General features: G+C 40.0%; 1 protein-coding gene across 4 annotated transcripts in view; it reads right to left on the bottom strand.

Moving 5' to 3' along the window:
- HMGXB3 (HMG-box containing 3) overlaps positions 1-27,630 on the bottom strand; it is a 61,969-nt gene that overhangs the window by 21,867 nt on the left and 12,472 nt on the right. The window contains exons 6-14 of one of the 4 annotated variants that reach the window (XM_057540275.1): positions 24,641-24,772; positions 20,064-20,210; positions 19,792-19,967; positions 17,131-17,306; positions 16,896-16,993; positions 14,587-14,685; positions 12,889-13,038; positions 8,337-8,638; positions 7,705-7,832 (exon numbers count right to left, since the gene is read on the bottom strand). In XM_057540275.1, coding sequence (XP_057396258.1) covers positions 7,705-7,832; positions 8,337-8,638; positions 12,889-13,038; positions 14,587-14,685; positions 16,896-16,993; positions 17,131-17,306; positions 19,792-19,967; positions 20,064-20,210; positions 24,641-24,772 — 1,408 coding nt within the window. Of the gene's footprint in view, positions 1-7,704; positions 7,833-8,336; positions 8,639-12,888; positions 13,039-14,586; positions 14,686-16,895; positions 16,994-17,130; positions 17,307-19,791; positions 20,211-24,640; positions 24,773-27,630 lie in introns of all 4 variants that reach the window. The other 3 variants (XM_007188665.3, XM_057540274.1, XM_057540276.1) reach the window with 3 other exon arrangements.

The raw sequence follows: 27,630 nt of genomic DNA, 5'->3' as shown, positions 1-27,630 counted from the left end.
TCTGGGAAGATCCCACATGCCGCTGAGCGACTGGGCCCGTGAGCCACAACTACTGAGCTTGCACGTCTGGAGCCTGTGCTCCGCAACAAGAGAGGCCACGATAGTGAGAGGCCCGTGCACCATGATGAAGAGTGGCCCCCACTTGCCGCAACTAGAGAAAGCCCTAGCACAGAAACGAAGACCCAACATAGCAATCAATCAATCAATCAATCAATCAAATAAATCTTTAAAAAAAAAAAAAAGCAAGAAGGTATAGGAAAAAGGAAATCACAGTTGGAAAGTAAATCACTTAAATAAGTCAGTATACAGATCAAAAAGAAATAATATCTATTTGTGAAAGTGATGATAAACACAAGGAACAGAGAAAGGATAAGCGTGAAGATGTAAAAGGGACATCAAATTCATGAAATCTGGGGGACAAGAGTAAAAAACTTTAGATTCTTTTTTTAAGAATGTGTTTGACCCTATATGTCTAAAGCAAGCGGATATAGGAAGGGGTTAACATACTTGAAAAAGAGGGTAACCACAAATCAAAAACATACAATAGATTCACAAAAAACAAAAAGAACACAAGCATAAAATAAAAGGAAATCATCAAATGACAAAAAGTAAAACAAAAAGGAACAAAAAAGAAAAATAGATCCAGCAGGAAAACACGGTTTAAAATGGCAATAAACACATATTTATCAATAATCACCTTAAACGTCAATGAATTAACTGTTCCAATCAAAAGACAGAGTGGCAGACTGGACTAAAAAACAAGAGCCTACAATATGCTGCCTATGAGACCCACTTTAGGGCAAAGGACACACATAGACTGAAAGTGAGGAGATGGAAAAAGATATTTCATGCAAATGGAAATGACAAGAAAGCAGGGGTCGCAATACTCATATCAGACAATATAGACTTTAAAACAAAGGCCATAAAGAAGATAAAGAAGGACATTATATAACGATAAAGGGATCAATACAAGAGGATATTACACTCATTAACATATATGCACCCTATATAGGAGCACCTAAATACACAGAATATTAATAGACATAAAGGGAAAAATTGATAGGACTACGATAATAGTAGAAGACTTTAACACCCCACTCATATTAATGGACAGATCTTCTAGACAGAAAATCAATAAGGCAACAGATTCAAAATGATACAACAGAACAGTTAGACTTGGTTATTTCAGGACATTACATCCAAAAAACCCAGAATACACATTCAAGTGCACATGGAACATTCTCTAGGACTGACCACATACTAGGGCACAAAACTAACCAACAAATTTAAGAGTATAGAAATTAGTGCAAGCATCTTCTCCAACCACAATGGCATGATAGCAGAAATTAGCCACAGGAAAAGAAATGAGAAAAAAAACGATTACATGAAGACTAAACTACGTGTTACTAAAAAACCAATGGGTCAACGAGGAAATCAAAAAGGAAATTTAAAAATGCCTTGAGGCAAATGACAATGAAAACACAACCATACAAAATCTATGGGATGCAGCAAAAGCAGTTCTTAGAGGGAAGCTCACAGCTATACAAGCCTTCCTCAAAAAAAAAGAAAAATCTCAAACAACCTAACCTACCACCTAAAAGACTTAGAAAAAGAAGAACAAACAAAACCTAGTCAGTAGAAGGAAGGAAATAATAGAGATTAGAGAAGAAATAAAATAGAGATTTTTAAAAAACAGAAAAAAAAAAACGAATAAAACCAAGAGCTGGTTCTTTGAAAGAGTAAACAAAATTGACAAACCGCTGGCCATTCTCACCAAGATGAAAAGAGAACCCAAATAAACAAAATAAGAAACAGAAAAGGAGAAATCTCAACTGATACCGCAGAAATACAAAAAACCACAAAAGAATACTATGAACAATCATATGCCAACAAATTCAACAACCAAGAAGAAATGGACAACTTTCTAGAAACATACAGCCCACCAAAATTGAATCAAGAATAAACAGATAATTTGAACAGATCAATCACTAGAATTGAAATAGAATATGTAATTAAAAAAACTATCTACAAACAAAACTCCAGGACCAGATGGCTTCACAGGCAAATTCTACCATACATACAAAGAAAAACTTCTACTGATCCTTCTCAAACTCTTCCAAAAGACTGAAGAGGAGGGAACACTCCCAAAGATATTCTATGAAGCCACCATCACCCTGATACCAAAACCAGACAAAGATTTCACTAAAAAAGAAAACTACAGGCCAATATCTTTGATGAACATAGATGCAAAAATTCTCAACAAAACACTAGCAAACTGAATACAATGCATAAAAAAGACCATACACCACAACCAAGTGGGATTCATCCCAAGTTCACAAGGATGGACCAACATACACAAAATCAATGTGCTATATACCACGTTAACAAAAGAACAGACAAAAACCACATGATCATCTCAATAGACACAGAAAAAGCATTTGACTAAATTCAACATCCATTCATGATAAAAACTCTTACCAAAATGGGTATAGAGGGAACATATCTCAACATAATAAAAGCTATTTATGACAAGCCTTCCTGCTAAAATCTGGAATAAGACAAGGATGCCCACTCTCACCACTTCTATTCAACATCGTATTGGAAGTCCTAGCTACAGCAATCAGACAAGAAAAAGAAATTGGAAGGGAAGAGGTAAAATTGTCACTATATGCACATGACATGATGCTATACATAGAAAATGCTGAAGACTCCACACAGAAACTAAAAGAACTGATAAATGAATTTAGCAAGGTAGCAGGATACAAGATTAACATACAGAAAGTCTTTACAACAACGAAATAGCAGAAAGGGAATGTGAAAAAAACAATACCTTTTAAAATCACACCCCAAAAAAACCCAAAAAACAAAAAACAAAACTTAGGACTGGAAGAATTAATATTGTTAAAATGGCAACTACCCAAAGCAATCTACAGATTTAATGCGATCCCTATCAAATTACCCAGGACATTTTTCACAGAACTATAACAAATAATCCTAAAATTTATATGGAATCACAAAAGACCCAGAATTGCTAAAGCAATCCTGAGGAAAAGGAACAAATCAGGAGGCATAACCCTTCCAGACTTCAGACAATACTTCAAAGCTACAGTAATCAAAACAGTGTGGTACTGGCACAAAAACAAACAGATCAACGGAACAGAATAGAGAGCCCAGAAATAAACCCACACCCCTATGGCCAATTAATCTTCAACAAAGGAGGCAAGAATATACAATGGGAAAAAGAAAGTCTCTTCATCAAGTGGTGCTGGGAAAGTTGGACAGCTGCCTGTAAATCAATGAAGTTAGAACACACCCTCACACCATGCACAAAAATAAACTCAAAATGGCTTAAAGACTTAAATATAAGACAAGACCCCATAAAATTCCTAGAAGAGACTGTAGGCAAAACATTCTCTGACAGAAACTGTACCAATGTTTTCTTAGGTCTCCCAAGGCAAGAGAAAATAAACAAAATAAAAACAAAAATAAACAAATGGGACCTAATCAAACTTACAAGCTTTTGCACAGCAAAGGAAACCATAAACAAAACGAAAAGACAACTTATGGAATGGGAGAAAATATCTACGAACAATGTGACCAACAAGGGCTTAATTTCCAAAATATACAAACAGTTCATACAACTCAACAACAACAACAAAAAAACCAAACAGCCAAATCAAAAAATGGCCAGAAGACCTAAACAGACATTTATACAAAGAAGACATATAGATGGTCAATAGGCACATGAAACGATGTTCAACATCACTAATTATTAGAGAAATGCAAATCAAAACTACAATGAGGTACCACCAACTCACACCAGTCAGAATGGCCATCATTAAAAAGTCTATACACAATAAGTGCTGGAGAGGGTGTGGAGAAAAGGGAACCCTCCTTCACTGTTGGTGGGAATGCAAGTTAGTGCAGCCACTATGGAAAACTAAAAAGATATTACCATGTGATCCCACTCCTGGGCATATATCCGGAAAAAGATGTAGTTCAAAAGGATACATGTACCCCCACGTTCACTGCAGCACTACTCACAATAGCCAAGACATGGGAACAACCTAAATATCCATCGACAGATGAATGGATAAAGAAGATGTGGTACATATATACAATGGAATACTCAGCCATAAAAAAATAATGGCACATGCAGCAACATGAATGCAACTAGAGATTACCATACCAACTGAAGTAAGTCCAAAAGAGAAAGACAAATACCGTACGGTATCACTTATATGTGGAATCTAAAGTAGGGCACAAATGAACCTATCTATGAAACAGAAACAGACTCAGACATAGAGAACAGATTTGTGGTTGCCAAGGGGGAAGAGAGGTGGGGGAGGGATGGACTGGGAGTTTGGGGTTAGTACATATTACATATAGACTGGATAAGCAACAAGTCCTACTGTATAGCACAGGGAACTATATTCAATATCCTGGGATAAACCATAATGGAAAAGAATATTTAAAAAGGATGTATATACGTATATAACTGAGTCACTCTGCTGTACAGCAGAAATTAACACAACATTGTAAATCAACTATACTTCAATAAAAAAATTTTTTTAAAAATGATATTTCAGTTTTTACCTATCAAATTGACAAAATTTAAAAAATTATAATACTAATCTACAAAAAGTTCCTAAAGTTAATAAGTGAGTTTTGCAAGGTCACTGAATAAAATCAATAGACAAAACCCAATTGTATTTCTATACTAGCAATGAACAGTTAGAAATTAAACCATGTCATTTAGTATAATCTAACAAAATATGTACAGGAACTATATGCTGAAAACAACAAAACATTGACGAGAAAAACAAAAGAAAATGTAATAAAATGGAGAGATAGACCATGTTCGTGGCTTGGAAGACTCAGTATCTTTAAGCATGTCAAACTTCCCCAAACTGATCTACAGATTTAACACAATCCCAATTAAAATTCTAGCAGGATTCTGTAGACACTAACAAGCTGATTCTAAAATTTATATGGGAATGCAAGAAACTAAAACAGTTAAAAAAAAAAACAAGGTTGGAGGATTCACACTACCTGACTATAAGACTTACTACAAAGCTGCAGTAATCAAGACAACATGCGGTATTTGCTAAAGGATAGACAGCATAAACCAATAGAACAGGGTGCAGAAATAGACCCACACATACATGACCAATCGATTTCCAATAAAGGAGCAAAGGCAATTCAAAGGAGAAAGGACTACTTTTCAACAAATGGTGGAAGAAATGGATGTCCAAATGGAAAAAAAAAAACCCTCAATCTGGGCCTCATACTTTATATAAAAATCAATTAAAAATGGATTATAGACTTAAATATAAACCATAAATTATAAAAGTTTTAGCAGAAAACATAGGACAAATACTTATGATCTCCACCTAGGTAAAGACATCTTAGCAATAACATCAAAAACAATCTCTAAAAGAAAAAATTGATGAATTGATCTTTATCTTAATTAAGTACTTTTGCTCTGTGGAAGATTGTGTTAATAGAATGAGAATACAAGCCACAGACCATAATAAAGTATAAAGTATCTGCAAATCACTTATCTGACACAGGATGTGTATGCAGACTATATAAAGAACATTTAAAACTCAACAGCAAGAAAACAACCCAGTTCAATGGGCCAAAGATGGAACGGGTACTTCACCAAAGAAATACAGATGGCAAATAAACCCATGAGAAGATGCTCAACATCTTAAGTCATTGAGGAAATAGAAACTGAAACCACAATGAGTTACTACTACACACACCTATTAGAATGGCTAAAACACACACAAAAAACTATACACTACCAAGTGCTGACAAATGAAGCAAACTGGAACTCTTACCCATTGTTAGAGGGAATGCAAAATGGCACCAACATTTAGGTAAACGGTTTGGCGATTTCTTATAAAATTAAATATACACTTACCACATGGTGCAGCAATCTGACTCCTAGGGTAGTCACCCAAAAGAAATGAAAATTTTTGTTTACACAAAAGCCTATACATGAACAGATGTAGAGAACAAACACGGATACCAAGGGGGAAAGGGGGGGTGGGGTGTGGAATGAATTGGGAGATTGGGATTGCCATATATACACTATTGATACTATGTATAAAAGAGATAACTAATGAGAACCTACTGTATTGCACAGGGAACTATACTCAGTGCTCTCTGGTGACCTAAATGGGAAGGAAATCCAAAAAAGAGGGGATATATGTATACGTATAACTGATTCACTTTGCTGTATAGTAGAAACTAACACAACATTGTAAAGCAACTGTACTCCAATAAAAAAAAAAAAAAAGCCTATACATGAATGTTTACAGCAACTCTATTCATAACTGCCAAAAACTGGTAAAATCCCAAACGTCCTTCAAGGAGTGAGCAGATAAATCAAGTGTGATGCTCCACACAATGGAAAGCTACTCAACAATAAAAAGGAACAATCTACCGATACAAGAACAATATGGATGAATTTCAAAGGCATTACACTTAGTGAAAGAAGCCAAACTCAAAATGGTACTATGGATTTATATGATGTTCTGGAAAGATAGAACTATATGGAATGAAGAAAATATCAAATGGTTGCTAGAGGTTAGGGGTGAGGGGTGGTTTTGATTACAAAGGGACAGAAAAAGAATGTTTTGAGGTGATGAAACTGTTCTATATACTGATTGTGGTGGCAGTTACACAACTCAGTGCATTTGGCAGAACTCACAGAACTGCACAACAGCAAAGCAAATTTTACTGCATGTAAATTTAAAGTTAAAATTAAAAAAATATATATAAACCCTAGGTGTTAGAGGCTGAGACAGACTGCAGGGAAATGGCATTCTCATTAACTGTTGACAAGAGCATAAAGTAGTACAAACTCAATCTGGCAAAACAAGACAATAAAAGCATGAATTCAAAATAAGGCACCATAAGGTTCTGAAGACAAGGAGAATAATAAATACTCTTTAATCTTCAGCACTCCATTCTACATATAAAACCCAAGACTCAAATTTTCAGAGTGGTTGGTACATGGTCAGTGTTCAATGAATGATGCTGAGGAATGAATGGAAGGAAAGGGTGAACATGCAGCAATTTCACTTTTGAGCATTTGCCTAAAGGAAATAATTAAGGCTGTACAAAAGACTTAATTATTAAGAGGACTCTAAAATGCAACATCACACACTCCTTAAAAATGGTCATGTATTTATTTCTCCACTTGCTGGCATAGGAAGATGTCCATGATACATCGCTGTTATTTAAAAAGAACACTCCAAAACAACATCCAGCACAGCCCCACTTTTGTTCAAAGAAAAACTATAGATCTATAAATCCTATATCTTCTTTTATTCTGCAGGGATGAATAACACATCTGAAAGACTACAGAGCACAATGTTAAGTGTTCATCTCATGGCAGTAGGATTGCTAGTGATTTTTAGTTTCTTCTTTTTACTTGTCAGCATTTTCTGTTTTTTTCCACAACGAAGATCTGTTATTTTAAAATTAACTTTGTTTAAAGAGCACTGATAAGAGAGTCCCAACACTTCTGAGATAAACGGAATCTTCTGGGGCTGAGATACCCAGGAGGAAAAACGACCTCTTCCTCAGAAGCCCTATCTGAGAGAAGATCCAGTCTGAAAGGACTAGAGGTCGGACCCACAGAGGCTGTTCTCAAACATGCCCTCTGAGGGAAAAAAGGCTGGCACCCACCTGTATAGATGTCCATGAAGCTGTGCAGGGCCAAACAATGGGGATTCAGACACATCTTCACCTGGGCAGTCACCACCTGCAGCCAGCTGGCTGTCAGCAACCAGCACTCCTGGGGCCCGGCCAGGGAGCTAGTACCAAGAACATCAACAAAAAACAGAAGGGAAATCAACTGAATGCAGTTCCTGGGCTCAATGATCAATGGCAAAAATCCTCAAGACTTTAAATATAGTAGGCAAATGAAGGTGTTGGACTTGCGTTCCAAGGATTTTCTAGGTGGGTGTTCCCACTTCGCTGGAATCTGGCCTATAGAATCACCCCTAAAGTTAATATAATTCTGAACTTATTACCCAATTTAACCAATCCCAATGAATTCCTAAATCCAAGCATTATGCCAGGCAGTCCAGAAGTAAACTAAATCCTAAGTTGGTGATAGTAACATTTCAATAGAAATGATGGATAATCACTATTATCATTATTATTTTATTTCTGACAATTGGAAAAGTAAAGGAAACCTAAGAAAAGCTAAGAACATCTTCAAAGGTTATAGCCTTAAAGGTATTTGAAGAAAGGGGCAATACGGGCCAAGTAAGATGGGGCAGCTAGGGAAGGGTAAATCTGAAAGAGGTGCTTACTTTTGTCCCCCTTTGAACAATGGGCTGCTACAGAGAAGGCACTGCGTGGATGGAGACTCATAATAATTCGACCAAGAAGTTTGCTCGATGGTGACCGTCTCCTCACTCACGTTGGACAGGACGAGTCGAGAGCTATTGAGTTCATGAATCAAGGCGAAGACCTCAGCCAGCTCTGATTCATTCTCAGGAATCTGCAGGACTTTGCGCAGCAGCTGCAGCGTTGACTGGCGCTGGATCTCCCTCTGGGCTGCGCTCAGGGGCTCTGTGGCGCTCAGCACATCCGAGAGTGGTGAGCTCGCCTCCTGAAGAGAGTGGATCGATCACTAAGCGCCCAGGGCACAAAGAGCCAGTGTGAGGCGAAAACCATGAGTGGCAGAGGGATGGGCCCATGACTGAGAGGTGGGAAACCTAGGTTCCTAACCAGCTCAGCTAATAACTCACTGTGTGACTCACAGCAGGTGTTTTCTCTCTCTAGCGCTGTTTCTCTACCAGTAGAATGAGAGGATTATACACACCTCTTGGTAATGGTTTCAAGAGTCAGCTCCCATTCACCGGGTATTGGGTTTGGAGGATTAACAGTCCAGGGGTTCAATTCTGGTTAGGCCACTGAACAGCTATATACATGGGTGACCCACAGCAATTTACTTAATCTTCCTGAGCCTCAATTTCCTCACCTACAAAATGAAGGATCAAAATACTAATAATCTCCTAGAGTTGTTGTACAGTAAATGAGATAGTATTGCAACAAAAATTCTATGAATGGTAATTCTGATTTATAAACAAGTGCCTGTGCAGCTTAAAGCATTTATCTTTAATAGTGTGTGGCTTCTTGGTACAAGGGAACTTTATACACCAGTCAGAGGCTTCCAGGAAACAAGGTTCTGAAACACTCACTGAAACAGGTCCTTCTGAGGCAGGTCCCTTTTCAATGGAGGTCCCTCCCTGATCCCTTGTGCAAATGCAGCGTGAATCAAGCCCTCCTTCTTGCGCCCAGAGTCTACTCCTTTACTGCAGATTTCATTTTCTCACAGTTGGTAAACCAGTCCCCTGCCCTGCTTATTTACTGATTCCCAATACCACCATGAGGGCACACAAAAGATGCTAATTCATATTTGCTGGACACATTATTTTGTTTTATAGAAGTTAACTGCTTAGTAACAACTTATTACTCAGTATACCTACGACAACTCGTCTCACTATCTGTAACAGTTTGGTTACCTATCTTTCCCCCCAACTAGACTGTAAGCTCCTAGAGGGAAGTGGCCATGTCTTATTCATCTTTGTAGCCCCAAAAGCCTGACCAATAATAGGCATTCAATACACATGCTTGCTGAAAGAAAGAATGAATGAATGGCTGTAGAAGAGCTGAGTGACACTAGAATGAGTTGCCCCAGGAGGCTGTGTGTTCCCAGTCATGACTATGTTGAATCGTGGGCTGGAAGATCGGTTGGAAAGCGTACTATCCTTTGGCTCTGAGCCACAGATGAAAGATGGAAAGGAATGAAGATCATTCCAGCCCAGAGATGTTGTGGTCTTAATTACAGCCACTGGCAACAAACTGCACAGGAAATGTATGGTCACCAGGGGACTCCAAAGAGAAGGCACACAAAGGACCTTGGGTTTCTGACCAGTGTTTTATTTTGTGGAAAACAATAATTATATTTTGCTTCTCCAAAATTTAGAGAATTAGAAGGTGAGGGAATGTCTGAAGATGAGGGTCATGGTGGTAAGCGGCTACCAGTTAGCCGAAGATAGAAGAATATAATAAGAGTGGGATTTGAAACCAATTGGCAAAAGGTGCCTAGATAACTCCTGTCTAACCTGGAAAGTTAAGTCACCTCATCATTCCAGATCTAGAGACCAACATCCATTTTCACACTGCAAGTCACATCAACAGCTACAATGAAACAGGAAAAAGGAATGTTCAGAGCCATCTACCTACACAGAACTCAATTCCATTCCATAATCATGGACTGACACATTATATATGCAAGCTCCAGCATCAGAAGTATAGGGACTGGGAATTCCCTGGGCGGTCCAGTGGTTAGGACTTCTCGCTCTCACAGCTGAGGGCCCGAGTTCAATCCCTGGTTTGGGAACTAAGATCCCACAAACCACGTGGCCAGTTGGGGGGGAAAAAAAAGGAAGTAGTATGGGGGCAACAGACACACCTGTCCTACAAGTAATCATGGTCTCACAGGGAGCTAACAGGGAGTCAAGACAGGGTGTGGTCAATATTTTCTATTTCTCTACGCTTCCTTAGAATCTTTATATCCACATTTCTACAGAGTTCTAATTAGAGTACCCATACCATCTAAATTTTTTCACTTATTCGATCATAAACCGTTTCCATTTTGCAGACTAATCTTTATATTTATCTTTTTATGCAGCATCTTAATATTCAGTTATAAAGATATGTTATAATTTATTTTATTTCAATGGTGGACACAGGTTATTTCTAATTTTCTCTGTTGTAATTACAGAATGTATGATGTTCTGGATGGGCTTTAGTTCAGATATTTTGTTGAATTCTGTCTAAAAATATGTATTCTCATGTTTGTCAAAAACATATGTTCTGAATTTGACTCTCAACACCTATCAAGAACCATGAAAATGTGTGTTGTGTGTGTACCAACAGTTTTACTCTGGGAAATTGACTTAAGGAAACAGTTCAAACAAACAAAAAATGTCTGAGTAATACAATGTTATAATGTTTCTTCATACTTTATTTAAATTCTGGGAATGGTAGCATAACTTTATTTTTTGTAACTAATGCTTTACTTTTTTTTTTTCTTTTTGCATTTCTATAACCAAATAATTGACATGGAGTTCATTTGGGGTATAAGCTGTAGATCTAAATCAGTTTTCTTTATATTGCACTACAATCATCCCTATTTATTAAATAACATTCACTTTCTTGAAGGAAAAAAAAAAAGACAGGGTGTGGTTGATGCTTTTAACGTGAAGCGGAGCACATTAAACACATGGAGAAACCAAAAGGAAAGCTCACTGCCAGCAGAGGGCACCGTGTGGAAAAACAGAATATGATGGAAGGTATGGAACCATTTTACATGCAATTTCAAGGGTTTACAGATGCCTTTAAGCTCAATTCTGAGTCTTCTCTAGGGCTCATGGCCCTGAGAATAAAATGCCCAGATCTAATCTACCTTGCCTGCCTTGTTTTCCTGATGGGGAAACAAAAATTCAGGAGAGGGAAAGCGAGCAGCTTAGGGTCACTCCCAGGCAGGTCTCTCAATTCCTAGTCTCAGTGTTTTTTTCCTTTTAGTTCCACTTCCCTTTCTCACAAAGATGATAACCTCAGAACACCACCTTAAGCACAGATCTGAAGATCAGGGGGGTGAGATTCATCTGCCAGAAAGCCCCTCCCCTCCATATGCATAGAAAACTTAGCCTGAGGCAGTACCTGCCCCCCCCCCCCGCCCCCACCCAGTCCTGTCCACTCCCAAACCCCGTGACCTCCTGACATAACCTTCTGGGTATCTCCCTGGCTCAAGGACATTCAGTGTGACCCCACTGCCTAAAAAACAAACTGCCAGGTCTTAGCATTAAAGATCTTCCATGATATGGCCCCAATATGCCTTTCAAGACTTCTTTTCCATAATCCTCCCCGCACACTCTCTCCTCTAACCCAATGCAACGAACACCAGACTCCCTACCTCTTCACTTCTGCTCATACTAGTCCTTGAGTATATGGCATGCCTTCCCCTTCCACCCACATCCTGCACATCTTGTGAGGTGCAGCTCAGATCTGGAGTAACCAGGCTCCATCTTGGATCCTGACCTCTTGTTCCGCGTGCCATCCTCTTTCCCTGCAAAGCGGATGAATGAGATCTCTCTTCTTACCCTCATCCTAGTCATTCTGTTCCCTGCCTTAGGTGCTACTTCTGTTCACTTAAAAAAATTCACATGTGGAAATTAAGAGGCCCTCTGAAACTGCCTATTTTCCCTGGTTCTAATAAACCAACAAACAACAGAAAAAAACAAGCCCTAAGGAGCCAAGTGGAATGTGTTTTACTATCCAAATAGTTTGGTCCAACTTCAGGGAGGAGGCCTGCCAACACTGCTAGAAGTAAAGCTTTGTGGTTGGCCAAATGCTCTGCAAGAAACCTGAGAAGCAGTTATCTCATCTACAAAGTCCTGGGGTTGGCACTCTGTATTTACCAAAATTCTATTTACAGGCCCTTCACCAGCCTCAGAGCTAAAAGGATGTAACCCTTCCACCCCTCTCTTCTTCAGAATCCTCTTTAAGGCCTGTGTTGGCTTCCCCCCGGCACTCCCGTGAATGAAATCTTGGTCCACTGAGCTAGAAGGTCCTCAGAGATCAAGGTATCTGGTCAGCTCCCTCACCTTGGCAAAGAGGACAAGGAAGCCCAGAAAGAAGGCACTTGCCCAGGTTCAGAACCTGTAACTTGGTTCCAGTTCAGGTGCTAACTACTATTGTGTACTAAGAAATCCTTTTATTTCTCCTGAAGCAGGTCTGCTAACAGAACCCAATCCAAGGCTGTGGGGTGTGTTTGGGGAAGGAACTCACGAGAACCTTGGTGGTTTTCTCAGTCCGGTCTTTGGCAAGGTTAAAACCACAGCTGGGACAAATCCTCGGTTTATGCCGATTGGTGTAGACATAGCTACAAGAGGGATTCTTGCACTTTCCCCGACCTCTTGATGTAGCCAGGCCCAAATCCTAAAAAAGTAAGACTGTAGTTCAATTCTACAAGTCAACTTACACCTGGGCAGAGTCAAGAATCAGGATGACCTGCTATTGGTAAAACAGAGAGGGCAATCACAAAACCAGATTTAGACTAACTCTCCAAGAGCCTTGAAGCAAGATACTTTTTCTGCAGCTATCCCCTTTCAGTCTTAATACAGCCTAAATAATTTTGACAAGTCCTTCCCTATCTGTGAAACAAGTGAGTTGAATCTCAAAGGTCAGAAATTCAAATGCCTTCAGGGTCCAGGCAATCAGCAGAGTGAAACAGGCCTGTTCTAACAGAGTGCCAGAGACTGTGGTGAACCGAAGATTTCAAGCTCCAATAAAGATAAACTTTGACTTCTCGACTGTTTAAGCTCAAACCTCTGGCATCTAGACTCCTACGACAAGCTGCAGTCTAATCAGCCGAAGAGAAGGTCCTGGGCAGTTCCCACCAGATGGTATCCCTAGTGGCCTCTCATAGCCAAACGGAAGAGGTAGTGAAGGGATGGATGGCATGGAGAAGGTAGTAATTAGGTCTTTAGAAAAAGAAGCCTGAGCAGCTCTCTAGAATAAGAGAGACACTCTCCCCAAGATCAGGCCAGATGAGGCACTGACCCACCATACTATGCACTGTCTTGTTCCTACTGAATCCTAGCACAGGGCATGGCACAGAGCAGGTGCTCAATAAAGTTTCTGAATTTTTAAAAATCTAGCTGTTTTCTCAAGATCTGTGTACCTTACTCGTCCAGGGAAACTGCCAAATGATACCTGGCTGATTGGTACCTTAAGGATCAACAAAATTAGAGAATGTTGAGCAAGAGAAGCCCTAACACGCTTTCTAAACCAACAGAGTATTTTACAGACAGTGAAAACTGAGGACCAGAGAAGGAAAGAGCCTTGCTCAAGGTTAGATGGCATGCTAGCAGCAGAGCCAGAACCACTTTTGGACTAGGTCTTTCGACACCCAGTGCTTATTCCACTGCTTAGGCTGCTTACCCTGCAAAAGGACGACCCCAGAGTCACACATTCATTTATTGGGATGTTAACATGTGTTATGTTAAAAATTAAAGTGGGGGAGGGAAAACCTTGGTGACAAACACGAGGCTAAACAAAATAAGTTTTTACTAAAGCACTTCTCAAACCCTTTCAGATACTAGTACTGAATGTGACTCTGTTTTAGGGAGGAAAAAAGTACATTTCTCAAACTTATATGTAGACCACACTTTTGAGGCTAAAAGGTCCAAAGACTGCTGAATGTTGAAGCTAGACTGGATTCTCATCTCCAGCTACTCTCAAAAGAAATATCCTGGTCTCAGCTGGCCTACACTTCATGGATCTCACCTGGGAAAAACAACAAACCTAGATGATTCACCCAGTAGCTATCATTTGTACCAATGACAGGATCTTCAGAATCTATGATCTATCCCTCACCCTACTCTCACCCCCAAGTACCACTTCCCACCCACCTCAGACTCCTACTCACCCTCAACCACACAATCAAACCACCTCTATGTCAACCCATCACCTGTCTGCACTTACCAGTGTGACGGTGCAGCTATACTTATATGGAGGAAACATATCAGGCTTGACCTCTACAACTTTCACCTGAGATGTCCTGTTGGCTGGGCCATTTGGTAGCTGTAGATCAAAACAAATTATTTTAGTGCTTCTGAACCTCAGTCAAACTCCTGAGGTCCTGTGTCCTGAAACAGCCTGAGGAAACAGTTGCCCAGGCATTTGTAGACCTATGCTCCAAATGAGCCCTCTGAAATGCTAGTCAGCGGTCACCAGCCCACCAAAGGTTGAGTGTCACTTTCAACTCCAGGGGTTCCCACACTCTTTTGCACAACTTCTAACACTGCATATCAGAAACACTATGAGTCAGATTTACAACTACTATCAAGAAAAGCATGTAATAGCTCTATACACAAATATGTGGTTGAATTATGCTGACATAAAGAAGTCTGGGGAATTCCCTGGTGGTCCAGTGGTTAGGACGCCATGCTTCCACTGCTGGGGGTCTGGGTTCAATCCCTGGCCAAGCAACTAAGATCCCACAACCTGCATGGCACAGCCAAAAAAAAAAAAAAAAAACACAAGAAGTTTGAAAGATTATTCACTAAAATGTCACAGGTTGAGGGGAAAATGAAAATCATGGTTGTTTTCCATTTTACCACTATCTATAAAAATTTTCAAATGTTCTATATGGAATGTAAAAAAGAAAAGATGAAGAAAGCATTCTAAATTAAAAATAATTATTCTGTAATAATGAATTTAAGTTAATTTTCAGAACATAAGATTTCATGTAACTTTTTCATGTAACTTAACTGGTTTAAGACTAGTAAAAGGGTTTATGGCTTTTTAACAAATACCCAATTTGCCAATTAAAAGGAAACTACACAGAAGACTGGGAATTTACACACATGAAGGGAATCAAAGGGCTGGAAATCTAGGAAGCAGCTAAAGCAGACGCGATTACTATCCTTCTATTCCCCAAGATCACACATGCACCCAGTGGTGACACCACATTTGGGTGAAAACAGATCAACCTTCAAAGTAGAAGCTGGCTGATAGCCTTGTTGGGGCAAATTTAGAACTATCAAACAAAAGCAGTTACCTGACAGAGAGCACATGGCAAGGGAGATGGCAGACTGATATTCCTATTCCAATTTGGTCCATGTCAGGGTTTTCAATTTCAAACTGAGGGGTTGTGAAATTAACTTAATGGGCTGAAACCAGCATTTTGGAAAAAGAAATGGAAAAATGACTGCATAAAATAAGGGCATAGTTTCATTATACTGTTAATGTGTATATATATGTATATATTTACCAGGCTGTGATGTAGAAATGTGTTTGTTACTGACGGTCATGCTCACAAAAGTGCTGATTTAGGGATCTTTGATCATATTCAAGTCACATATGGCGAAAGAAATAAAAAAAAATCTAATAATACATATACTTGAACATATACAATTTTGACACCTGGGAAGTCTTTAATAGCTCTATCATTAAATGGAATGAATTGTACTGGTTACAAACCAGTACATGGAGAAAGAGCCATGCTTTTAGGTTTAAAAAATTACATTTAAAAGATAAACACAGACAAATGCAGGAAAGGACTTGGCTGAATGAGCGCACACCAGACCATCAATAACAGTTATTTCTGGGTGGCAGGATCAGAAGAGACTTATTTTCTTTCTGCCTTACCTGAATTTTCTTTATTTTCTACAACAACCATGCATTCATTTTTTCTAAAAAGACATGACAACTAAATGCAGCATCTAATCCTAGATCGGATCCTGTACTAACGTAGAAAATGCTATAAAGGACAAAACTGGGTAAAACGGATGAAACTGGAATACAAATGATAAAGTATCAATGTTTCAGTAACAGAATATCTCTAGTCTTAGGAAATACACACTGAAGCATTAAAGAGTAAAAGGCCATGTTACTTACCTTTAAATTATGTGTATTTTAAACATACACACACACACACAATTGGGAAGACAAATGAGCACAAATGATAATGCAAAATGGGCTAATATGTTAACAATAGGTGACTAGGTAAAGAGTGCATGGGTGCTCTTTGTACTACTTTTAGTCTTGCAACTTTTCTTGTTTTAAATTATTTCTAAATAAAAATTTTAAAACATGCATTCATTTTTATAACCAGAAAAAGAAACTAATTAAAAAACAGGTAACTCATTCATGCTAACCCTCCTCCCACAGTTCTACCAGTGTAAGAATAGGCTTTTTGCCTATGGCTTTGAGACACTCAATGGAAGCCCTGTTCTCGGAGAAGCCAGCCCCCCCCACAGATGGCTCCCCCTCTGGGGAAGGGGTCTTACCTTCACCTCACCAGTGCTAGATGGCTGTTGGATGGGCTGGCCCAGCTGCTTCAGCGTGCTTGGCTTCAGGCCACAAGTCCTCACAGAGGGAGTCTTATCTGAGACAACCAGGAGCCAGACTGGTGACTTAAGTGCATTCAGAGTCTCCCTAAGTCTCTCATCTCCATGCTCAACCCCGACTCCTGTCCCCTTCCCTTTAGACAGTCCCTCCTCCCGAGTCTGTCCCAGACCTTACCACTCAGGGGAAAGGCCTGCCTGGCCCTGGGCAGTCCCATGCTGCTGCCTCGACCCACGTTAGCTGGGGCTGGAAGAATTGCTCTCATGGGTCTTGCTGCAGCCAGTAATGAGGGCTTGCCCCGTGCTCTGCCTTTAAGCTCTGAGGCTCTGGGCACAGGAATAAGCAGGTCAACTCTGAAAAAAAAAACAAGAAGCGAACTCTCCCAGACATTCCAGACCAAGGGGAAGAAAACCAAAGTGCAATCTTCAGATAGCACTTTATTAGAATAGTGTCCTGGTTAAACTGTCAGGCTTTAGACATTAATTAAACCATTAAATAGCTGTGTAACCCTGGGCAAGAAATCTTACTCTTCTGTTTACCTCGTTTGTAATACGCAATTACATGTACTCATGGGGTCATTATGAAGATAAAAAAGTGCAAACAGTGCCTACAGTGAGGGATATCAATAGCTACTGTAGTTATAACATCTAATCTGCCTCTTATCAGCCCAAGTATTTAAAGTGTATCAGTCTCCCACATGAGGGCAGCAGAGAGACCCTGGAGAACGAGGTTCATGTTTTCTTCAACTTTGTAGCTCCAGGGTCGAGCATAAAGCCTGCCCATAGAAGGCCTCAATACACGTTTGCTAAAGTGCTTCACCTGCCCAAAAGTGCACGGCTTCATTCTCTAAGGACACGGAACCATCTCAAAGTATACTGTTAAATTTTAAAAGACAAGACGTCAAACTATGTATGTTATGCTACCATTTGTGTAAAGAAAGGTGGGGGAAAAATATATATATATATACACACACAGCTGACCTTGAACAGCACGTATTAGGGGCACTGACCCCCATGGAGTCAAAAGTCCACTGATAAACTTCACAGCCCTCCATATCCAGGGTTCCACATCTGGCAGATTCAACCAACTGCACACCATGTAGTACTGTATTACATACGTAATGAAAAAAATCCACGTGTAAGTGGACCCACGCAGTTCAAGTCCATGTCTATTCAAGAGTCAACTATGTATGTATATATATATATCTGTGTACACACATGTATTTTTTCCCTACCTTTCTTTACACAAATGGTAGCATAACATACATACTTCAACATCTTGACTTTTAAAATTTAACAATATTAATTATAAACACATACACTCCTATTTGTTTGCATATACTTAAAATTATCTCTAAAAACACAGAAAGTTGGGAATATTGTCTCTGGGAAATGGGAATGGAGCACTCAAGGATGGGACAGAAAGGACATTTTTTTCAGTATATATTCCTTACACCTTTGCAGTCTGAACTATGTGAATATATTTTCTATTCAACAATAAAAGTTTTTTAATCGTAATAATATAAACCAGAATTTCTAAACCTTGGCACTACTAACATTTTGGGCCAAATAATTCTCTGTTGCAAGAGGCTGTTTAGCAGCATCCTTGGCCTCTACCCACTTGATGCCAGTAGCACTCCCTCCCCAGTTGTATCAACCAAAAATGTCTCCAAACATTGCCACAATGTCCCCTGGGGCACTGTTCCCCTTTGAGAACCAATGATATAAACAAAAAAGAGCCTTCCATTTTACGACCATAGCTGCCTCTGTAAAGGAGCTACATACATGGAGAATTCAGTCAAGCCTCTAAGGTGAGAAAGCCTTTAAGGAAGGAAGGAAACACAGCCCACACTTATGGACCTCTCCTATCTGCAAGGCACTGGGCTGCAAGCTTTACACACAATCTTTTTCAGGCTGTATGGTCAGCCATTGAGGATACGATTTTTTTTTATAACACCCAACTGAAGATTTTTCAGAGGGGAAAATGGGTATGAAATGACTATGCCCACGGTCAAACAGAAGCCCTGGACAAAGTCACAACCAGAATTTAGTTCTATGACCACCAGGACAGGAATCTTTATTATATAAAGATGCCTTAATAAGGCTTCTCTTTCCAAATGTAGTATCCAGAATTGGATGCTAGGTTTGTAACATTGCCCACAGCCTGTACCATCAAGACTCTGTAATAACTGCTTTAGGGAGACTGACAAGAAGAGATGTATAAGGAACGGGACAGCAGTGAATAGCCAGCAGAGTGTAGGAGGAAAAGCAAATCAACGTCTCTAGGCCTCAGCTTCTGTATCTCTAAAATAGAAACCATGAATTGGGCTCTGCTATCTCTCTCAAGAATGCTGTAAGGACATGGGACAAAATAAACATAGGGCACTTCGCAAGCTGCTATTCTAAACACAATGCTGTAATTATATATTACACACTGGGGGACTTCCCTGGTGGTCCAGTGGTTAAGAATCCATCTTGCAACGCAGGGGACACCGGTTCGACCCCTGGTCAGAGAACTAAGATTCCCACATGCCGCGGGGCAACTAAGCTCACGCACCACAACTACAGAGCCCGCGTGCCACAACTGCAGAGCCCACGTGCTCTGGAGCCTGCGCGCCACAACTAGAGAGCTCGCATGCTGCAACTACTGAGCCTGCAAGCCCTGAAGCTCGCACGCCACAACTAGAAAGAAGCCAGCGCACAGCAACGAAGAGCCCACACGCCACAACAAAAGATCCCAACGTGCCGCAACTAAGGTCCGACGCAACCAAAAAATAATAAACAAATAAATATATAAATATTTTTTAAAATGGGGGAAAAAATAAACACATTGGGTTACCCTGTAGGCTTTTTAGGAGCAGGGAGTGAATTGGAGGTGCTGGTCCCCTCAGCTGGTGGTGGCATGTCTAGTCCAGGAGTGTCATTCTCAGCTGTCCCCAGAGAGACCTCACGCTGCACACCACTCTTGACCACTGGCTTCTTAATGACTGCTGTACCACGATTCCCAGGAGTTTCCTTGACCAAAACATGGGCATCTGAGATGATCACTTCCTCCCACTCATTCTCCTCACCCACGTCTCTTTGAGGAGCTATACTTAGGAGCTGGCTTACAGCTTCTGAGTTCTCCAGAGTCAGTTTGGAAGAGTTTTCCTTAGCAGAATTTTGCTCAGAGGTGAGAGGCTGCTGATTTCTTTTAACCACAGAGCCTTTGGAGGAGACTCCAGAAGTCAATTCCACTTTGACTTTGGCTGGCTTTTCCTAGGAAAAAAAAAGAAAACCTTTCATGCGTATAGCATTTTACAGTTGACAACACACTTACAAATATTCTCTCATTTGATCCTTGTAACAATAATGTACGAGTAACATATAAGAAGCTGAGGCTGAGAAAGGAAGAGGCTGACTTCAGGTCCCAAGTATAAAACTGGCCTGAATCTAAGTCTTCTGATTCCAGTTCCCTTTCACCACAGTATTCAATGTCCGAGTTAGGATAAGCCTATTCTAATAAATTTCTTAACGACATGTTTCTTCAGGTTTCAGCGAACAAATGCTGGCATTTTTTTTACCTCGACCTTTGATTGTTCAAGGCCTTCTCCTTTATGTCTACAAAGAGGCTGACATACTGCCATATTGGGTCTAGAAATATTAAGTTGTTTATCTTGGTGGTCCCTTTATGAGACTCACTTAATCACAATGTGGTCACAATCTCGCATAGACTGAATGCTTCCAACTCCACTGGGGAAAACTCTTATCTTTTGTCCCAGATTCTTTCAGGTTGAGTCCTAAAAGTAAGCGTAAGGCTGATTTACACATACACCACAAACTTCTCACTGGGTCAAATCAGATCACACACATTAATTACATGCTAGAAAAGGTTCAGACTCACTAAAAATACCAGCTGCTGCTATCTCAGACAGACCCGAGTTTTACATACATATATGTACACACGAACACTTAAAAAAATTTAACAGTGAACTTTCCTGGTGGTGCAGTGGTTAGGAATCCGCCTGCCAATGCAGGGGACACGGGTTCAATCCCTGGTCTGGGAAGATCCCACGTGCCACAGAGCAACTAAGCCCGAGGGCCACAACTACTAAGCTTGCACGCTAGAGCCCGCGGGCTCTAGGGCCCCCGTGCCAGAACTACTGAGCCCACATGCTGCAACTACTGAAGCCCGTGTGCCTAGAACCCGTACTCCACAACAAAAGAAGCCACCGCAATGAGAAGCCCGTGCGCCGCAACGAAGAGCAGCCCCCGCTCACCGCAACTAGAGGAAGACCACACGCAGCAACGAAGACCCAATGTGGCCAAAAAAAAAAAATTTAACAGTGGTCATCTCTGTGGTAGGTCTCAAAGGTTTTTTCCTTCCACGTGAATAGTGAAAGGCACTATAAACTAGGAGACAAAACACAAAAGCACTCTGTCTAGGCTCTGCTTCAACCTAATTGCTTATGTCACCTAAGGCAAGCTTCATCTGATTCCTCATTTCCCATTATGGAATAAGAGAGCTCTGTGTTTGTCAACAGCAGCAAGATAGCCTTTTGGGTGGCCCAGCTCTTCATGGTGGAGGGGCAGGACCCCCCTGCACTTCACAGGAAATTTAGCATCTGTGGCCAATGCCATTAAATTTCAGTATTATCTCCCAGTCACTGACTACCAAAAACCCCTTACATTTCAAAAGTCCCTCTGGGCAACACAGTGCCTCTGGTTAAGAATCAATATAGACGACCTTAAGAAATCTCCAATAAAGCATTCTCAGACTCTAACACACAATTACAAACCATGAGGACAAGAAAAATTCCAAGTAAACCGTACTGAGCTTACTGACTGCTAAAGAAGGAAGAGTCAGCAGAAAAACAGGAGACAAGATAAACTAAAATCCTGAGATGAGATCTTTGAGCAAAACACTGCCCACTAAGTAGGCTATAGACAAAAATTCTTTGCAGGAAGACTGGATAATTTAAGCAATCAGAGCAAAAAACTCTAGCTGGTGATCTCACATTTCCTTAACTCAGCCTACCCTTTTTAGATGTCACTTTCTTTCAAGATAGAAGGCAAATACTACCAGTTCCTCGATCAGAGACCTCAATTACTGCTATCAGAGAGCCCATAGTAATGAGGCCTCGAGCTAAAGAGCCATATATACCATCTTTTGTTCCATCCAACTCACTGGGAACTGTGCCACATGTTTCTTGGGCTAATTTTAGCCAGTATGAACTCCAGAACAATATAAGAAAAGGTGAGTCATTTCCTGACTGGCATGGACACATTTGGAGCTTTTAGAAACTATTTATAATTGCTCTTTCAAAAATCAGAACTCAGGAAATCTTAAGATTCTGCAGGTAAACAGCACAGCAATGCCTGAAAAGTGTGGTTTAGTGGAAAAGGCGACAGCATAATTAGCAATGTGAATGTAACAAGTCACTTCTCCTGAATCTATTTTTCCTTAGCTGGAAATTTGGGAGTTGAGCTAGCTGATAACCAAGTCACCTTTATCTCTAAAATTTTAAGTGCATTGATGCTACATTGTTACCCTTTTTCTTCTCACACTCACTTATTCTGTTCCTATGAGATTTTGAAATCACAGTATCTGGTCTTTACATGGTAATTCTTGCAAAAACCTTTGGGAAAAATATTCTGACTTAGCAAGTGAAGACGGGACAAGTAGCTAAGAAAAAAATTGTTTTCATGTCATGAGTTTGATCTCAAAAAGAGAATGGCTCAAAAGTTATTCAATCAAAGGGGGAAAAAAAGACAAAATGAAAAAGGAAAGAAAACCAAAGTAAAAACAGAATCTGAAGCAGACTAGGCACAGGATCGGTTACACTCTTTCATGCAAAAGCACTCCTAGGAAATAAGGTCATTTGACAGACCTGCTGTGCATCAGTGAAGAAGGACCAAGGAGGAGTCCAACAACTATCCAATTCAATCTTCCTACTGCAGCTGGGGAAGTACATTTTGGGAGAATAATTAGGGTGGGAATAAATGAAATGGCTTCACAGTGCACACAAAAAACTCCACAAGGCCCTAGGTACTTCCTGCCCCTTGAAATGTTAATTGTTTCTACTGTTGCTGTTAATATTAATTATACTGTTGCCAACAATGGGAGCAGTGAAGCCCTACTGAGGACTGAATATTCAATACACTAGGAATGTGCCATCCACTTCGCACGGATCGTTTCATCTGACCCCTCCAATAACCCTAATGAGGTAGGCACCATTGTTAACTTCCATTTACAAATGAAAGGAAGCCTAAATCAAGAACAGAGACATAAAATGAGCTGCCCAGGGTTACAAAACTAAATACTTGGGAAGTAGGGGTTTGAACTGAGGAAGCTGACTCCAGAATTGTATTCTTAATTCTGCCTCCGAAATTGGTGCTATCCTGAACTCCAACACTCAGCCAGAGGGCAAAAGTCACCATCCCAGTAATTCTCTGAGAGATGTTCTGTGGAAACTGTCCAAAGGAACTTAAGTATGCTGCTATTTAAGTTTTCTATACAGAAATGAGTTTGGACCATGAGTCAAACACGTGATGAACACAATCCTAACCTAAGCTATTTTCACAAAAACAACGCTTTCTTTCCTCTTCCATCTACCCAAATTCTACTGATCTTTCCAAACCATCTCCTCTATTAAACCACCTCTGGCTATTCTAGTCCTTTTGTCCCTAAATAATTTATATCAAAAATGTGGCAAGGGCTTCCCTGGTGGCGCAGTGGTTGAGAATCTGCCTGCCAATGCAGGGGACACGGGTTCGAGCCCTGGTCTGGGAAGATCCCACATGCCGCGGAGCAGCTGGGCCCGTGAGCCACAACTGCTGAGCCTGCGCGTCTGGAGCCTGTGCTCCGCAACAAGAGAGGCCATGATAATGAGAGGCCCACGCACCGCAATGAAGAGTGGCCCCCACTTGCGGCAACTAGAGAAAGCCCTCGCGCAGAAACGAAGACCCAACACAGCCATAAATAAAATAAATAAATAAATAAATAAACCCAAAAAAAGTTAAAAAAAAAAAAAATGTGGCAAGTGTGTATGATTCACGTAGTCAGTGCCAAGCAGACAACAGGTAACAAACATGTGCTGAACTGAACGTCACAGGGGCTCAGCTCTAATGCTCATTTACTTACTGAGCATCATTTATTTGGAGACAGAGGTATACATCTGGAACATTAAGCTATGGCAGACCTTGAATATCGGGTTAAAGACCTCCACTTTTAATAGGAGCTATATGAAACTAAAAGGACTCTGAGCTAGGGAATGAGATGTGTGCTGTGCGTGTGAATAGCTAAGCAGTCAGTGTGGAGGGCGGATTGTTAAAAATGTAACCCAAACAAGAAATGAATGATTTAACATGGTGTAGTCATTCATGGAAAACTATGAAGCAATTAAAGATAATGCTTTTGAAGAATATTTAATGGCGTGATATGTTAAAGGAAAAAAGGCAAGATACAGAACTTGTATATCCACAGAAAAAGACTGGAAGAAAATATACTGAAATCTTAACAATAGCTTTTCTTTGGATGGTATGAGATTACGGATAACATTTTATACTTTCTTTTTAAAAAGAAAGAAACTGACTTATTTGTATCATCAGAAAATTAAATGAATATTAATTTAAGTCATCTGTTCTTAAAGGGAATAATAAGCCTACTTTGTGGGGTTTCCAAAACAGTGATGGCCAATGAACTTTACCTTTGGGATCCACTTCCCTCCTAGGAAGTTACCACAGGTAGGGCACTTAGGTGGTTTGTGCCTGGTGACATATGTGAAGGAGCAGCCTGGGCTGGTGCATGTCCCATGGCCCCGTCGGGTGTACGTAGTAGTCTGCGTTTAAAAAAAAATAAAAAAGAGCAAGTCAGAATCAACACCACAGTCTAATCTCTGTCAGATCCTGATGACCATTATAACCACAACAATGCCAGGAGGATACCAGCTTGCAGAAGGTTAGCCAATTCATGGTATCTTAAAAGGTCAGAGTTGGAAAGGTCCTAAGATACAACTAACTAGTTCAGTTTTTAGAAATGGAGAATGTGAATTCAAATGAAGAAAGACAGCTGCCCAAGGTTACAGAATTAGGTACCAGAAGTATAAAGGTAAGAAGAGTTGCAATTAATTAAGCAAAGTACCACACAGTGCTAAACACTCTACCAATATCTCATTTAATGTTCTCAGCAATGCTATGAAGTATTATTACTACTGAGGTTCAGAGTAGTTAAATGCTTTGCCTCAAATCATGTAGTGACTCAGGGACAGAACTAGACCTAGAAGACAGATCTTATTGATTCCTGGTCAAGATTCCTTCCATGCATCCTGCTGCACCCTCTGGCTCTCAATACTTCAAAGAATTTGCTTCTTCATTCTTGTTAGTTAAAAATCAGAGAACCTAGGACCTAGAGTTCAAAGATATAAAAACAGTCCAGTCACTAAAAAAATGAGAGGGAACTCCAGTTGAAACCAGGTCCTCTGACACTCAACAGAATTTGATCATCTGCATACAAATATATTCAGCCACTGGCTTGCACCATCTCCGATGATTTCCCTTTGAACAGAATGTATTACATTTCAGCTACAAATAGAAATTAGCCACACTCCATTTCTTGATTAATGCTGGAAAGAAAACACTTCCCTGTCAGATTTGTTCTGTCACTTATGGTTTACTCAGCTACTAATCCCAGCCTCCCTAGCCTGGCCAGAAAGCAAAAACTTCCCTTGGGAAACACCAAGCTTCCTCTAGGCTACCTCTGGCCAGAACACCTAAGGAAAAGGTGATTATGACAGTGATAGCAGGTCAAAGATGAGTGTGAAGTTGTGTGGCACCAAGGAAAGAGACCAGGGTTTGGGTTCCAATTTTGTCACTGACATACTGAATGACCTGGGGGTAAGTCATCTTAGCTCTTGGGCCCTTGGTTTCCTCTTCTGTAAAATCACCTGCCCTTTCTGCTTAATGGATATATCTTGAGGAGCAAAAAGTCTGTGAGACTATTATTAATGGGTACAACATTATATCTTATCTTTTCTCAGACTGTGGCCCCACATGGAATATTCATTCTGAATACACCCTCAGAGCAAAGTTAGTGCTATAAATAAATCACCATGAATTTGGAAATACTCCTGAACAGCAACTTATAGAAATGACTTTAGGAAATAATGCTAGTGTTCAAGGCTGATGCTGCCTTCTTAAGTATTTCTAGAAAAGCTTGGCTGAAACTTATTAAACCATGAAAGAATATAAATTTCCTGAACAGGAAAGGCTCAGGAAAAATAATTAGTTTACTACAACTTTCTTATCGAAGAAAGTATTGTTTATCCACAGCAGGGGTTTTAGAGGATAAGACAGACTGTGACAAGTTAAAGGTATGTACTATTAATCCTAAAAGAAACCAATACAATAACCAAGACAAAGTTAATAGCTCATAGGCCAACAAAGGAGATAGAATGGATTCATAAAATATACTTAATTATTTCAAAAGAAAGTACAACAAAACAGAGGACCAAAACAACAACAATAACAACAAATAGTAAGAGGACTGATTTAAACCAAACCATATTAATGATCACATTAAATACATAGGGCCTAAATACTATAATTAAAAGGCAGAGATCATCAGATAGGTCTTGCTCTTAGAGCCAAACTATATGCTGCCTACCAAAAAAGGTACTTGAAATACAAAGGTACAAACAGGTAAAAGGACGGAAAAAGATATACCTTGTTAATAACAATAATCAAAAGAAAGGGTGATATCAGAACTAAGTAAATTTCATAGGCAAGAATACTGCCAGAGATAAAGGTCATTTCTTTTTTTTTTTTTTTTTTTTTTTTTTATTTTTTATTTATTTATTTATTTATTTATTTATTTATTTATTTTTGGCTGTGCTGGGTCTTTGGTTCGTGCGAGGGCTTTCTCCAGTTGCGGCAAGTGGGGGCCACTCTTCATCGCGGTGCGGGGACCGCTCTTCATCGCGGTGCGCGGGCCTTTCACTATCGCGGCCCCTCCCGTCGCGGGGCACAGGCTCCAGAAGCGCAGGCTCAGCAGCCGTGGCTCACGGGCCCAGCCGCTCCGCGGCATGTGGGATCCTCCCAGACCAGGGCTCGAACCCGTGTCTCCTGCATTAGCAGGCAGATTCTCAACCACTGCGCCACCAGGGAAGCCCTAAAGGTCATTTCATAATGAAGAAGCGTTCAGTTTATCCAGAAGACGTAACAATCCTAAACGTCTGTGTACTTAATAATAGTCAAAATACATGACACAAAAACTAATAGAACTGCAAAAAGAAACAGATAAATCTACAATGACAGATGGATGCTTTCTCTCAATAATTGACAGAAACAGTAGACAGAAAATCAGTAAGGATACAAAATCAATAAGGAACACTATCAATCAACTCAACCTAATCTGAAATGTATAGAACACTCCACCCAAAAGCAGGAATACATATTCTTTTCAAGTGCACATAGAACATTTATCAAGACAATCCATATTCTGAGCCATAAAATAAACTGCAATCAATTTAAAAGGATTCAGATCTTATAAACTACAAAGTTCTAACCACAATGGAATCAAATCAGAAACTGATAAAGACAGACACATGGAAAATCCCAAATATCTGTTAAATAATTAAGTAACTCATGGGTCAAAGAAGTAAGTTAGAAAGTACTTTGAACTGAATGAAAATGAAAATGC

The sequence above is a fragment of the Balaenoptera acutorostrata genome, chromosome 2, assembly GCF_949987535.1.
Source record: "Balaenoptera acutorostrata chromosome 2, mBalAcu1.1, whole genome shotgun sequence".
NCBI classification, from domain to species: domain Eukaryota; kingdom Metazoa; phylum Chordata; class Mammalia; order Artiodactyla; family Balaenopteridae; genus Balaenoptera; species Balaenoptera acutorostrata.
This window is presented reverse-complemented; position numbering and strand designations above follow the sequence as displayed.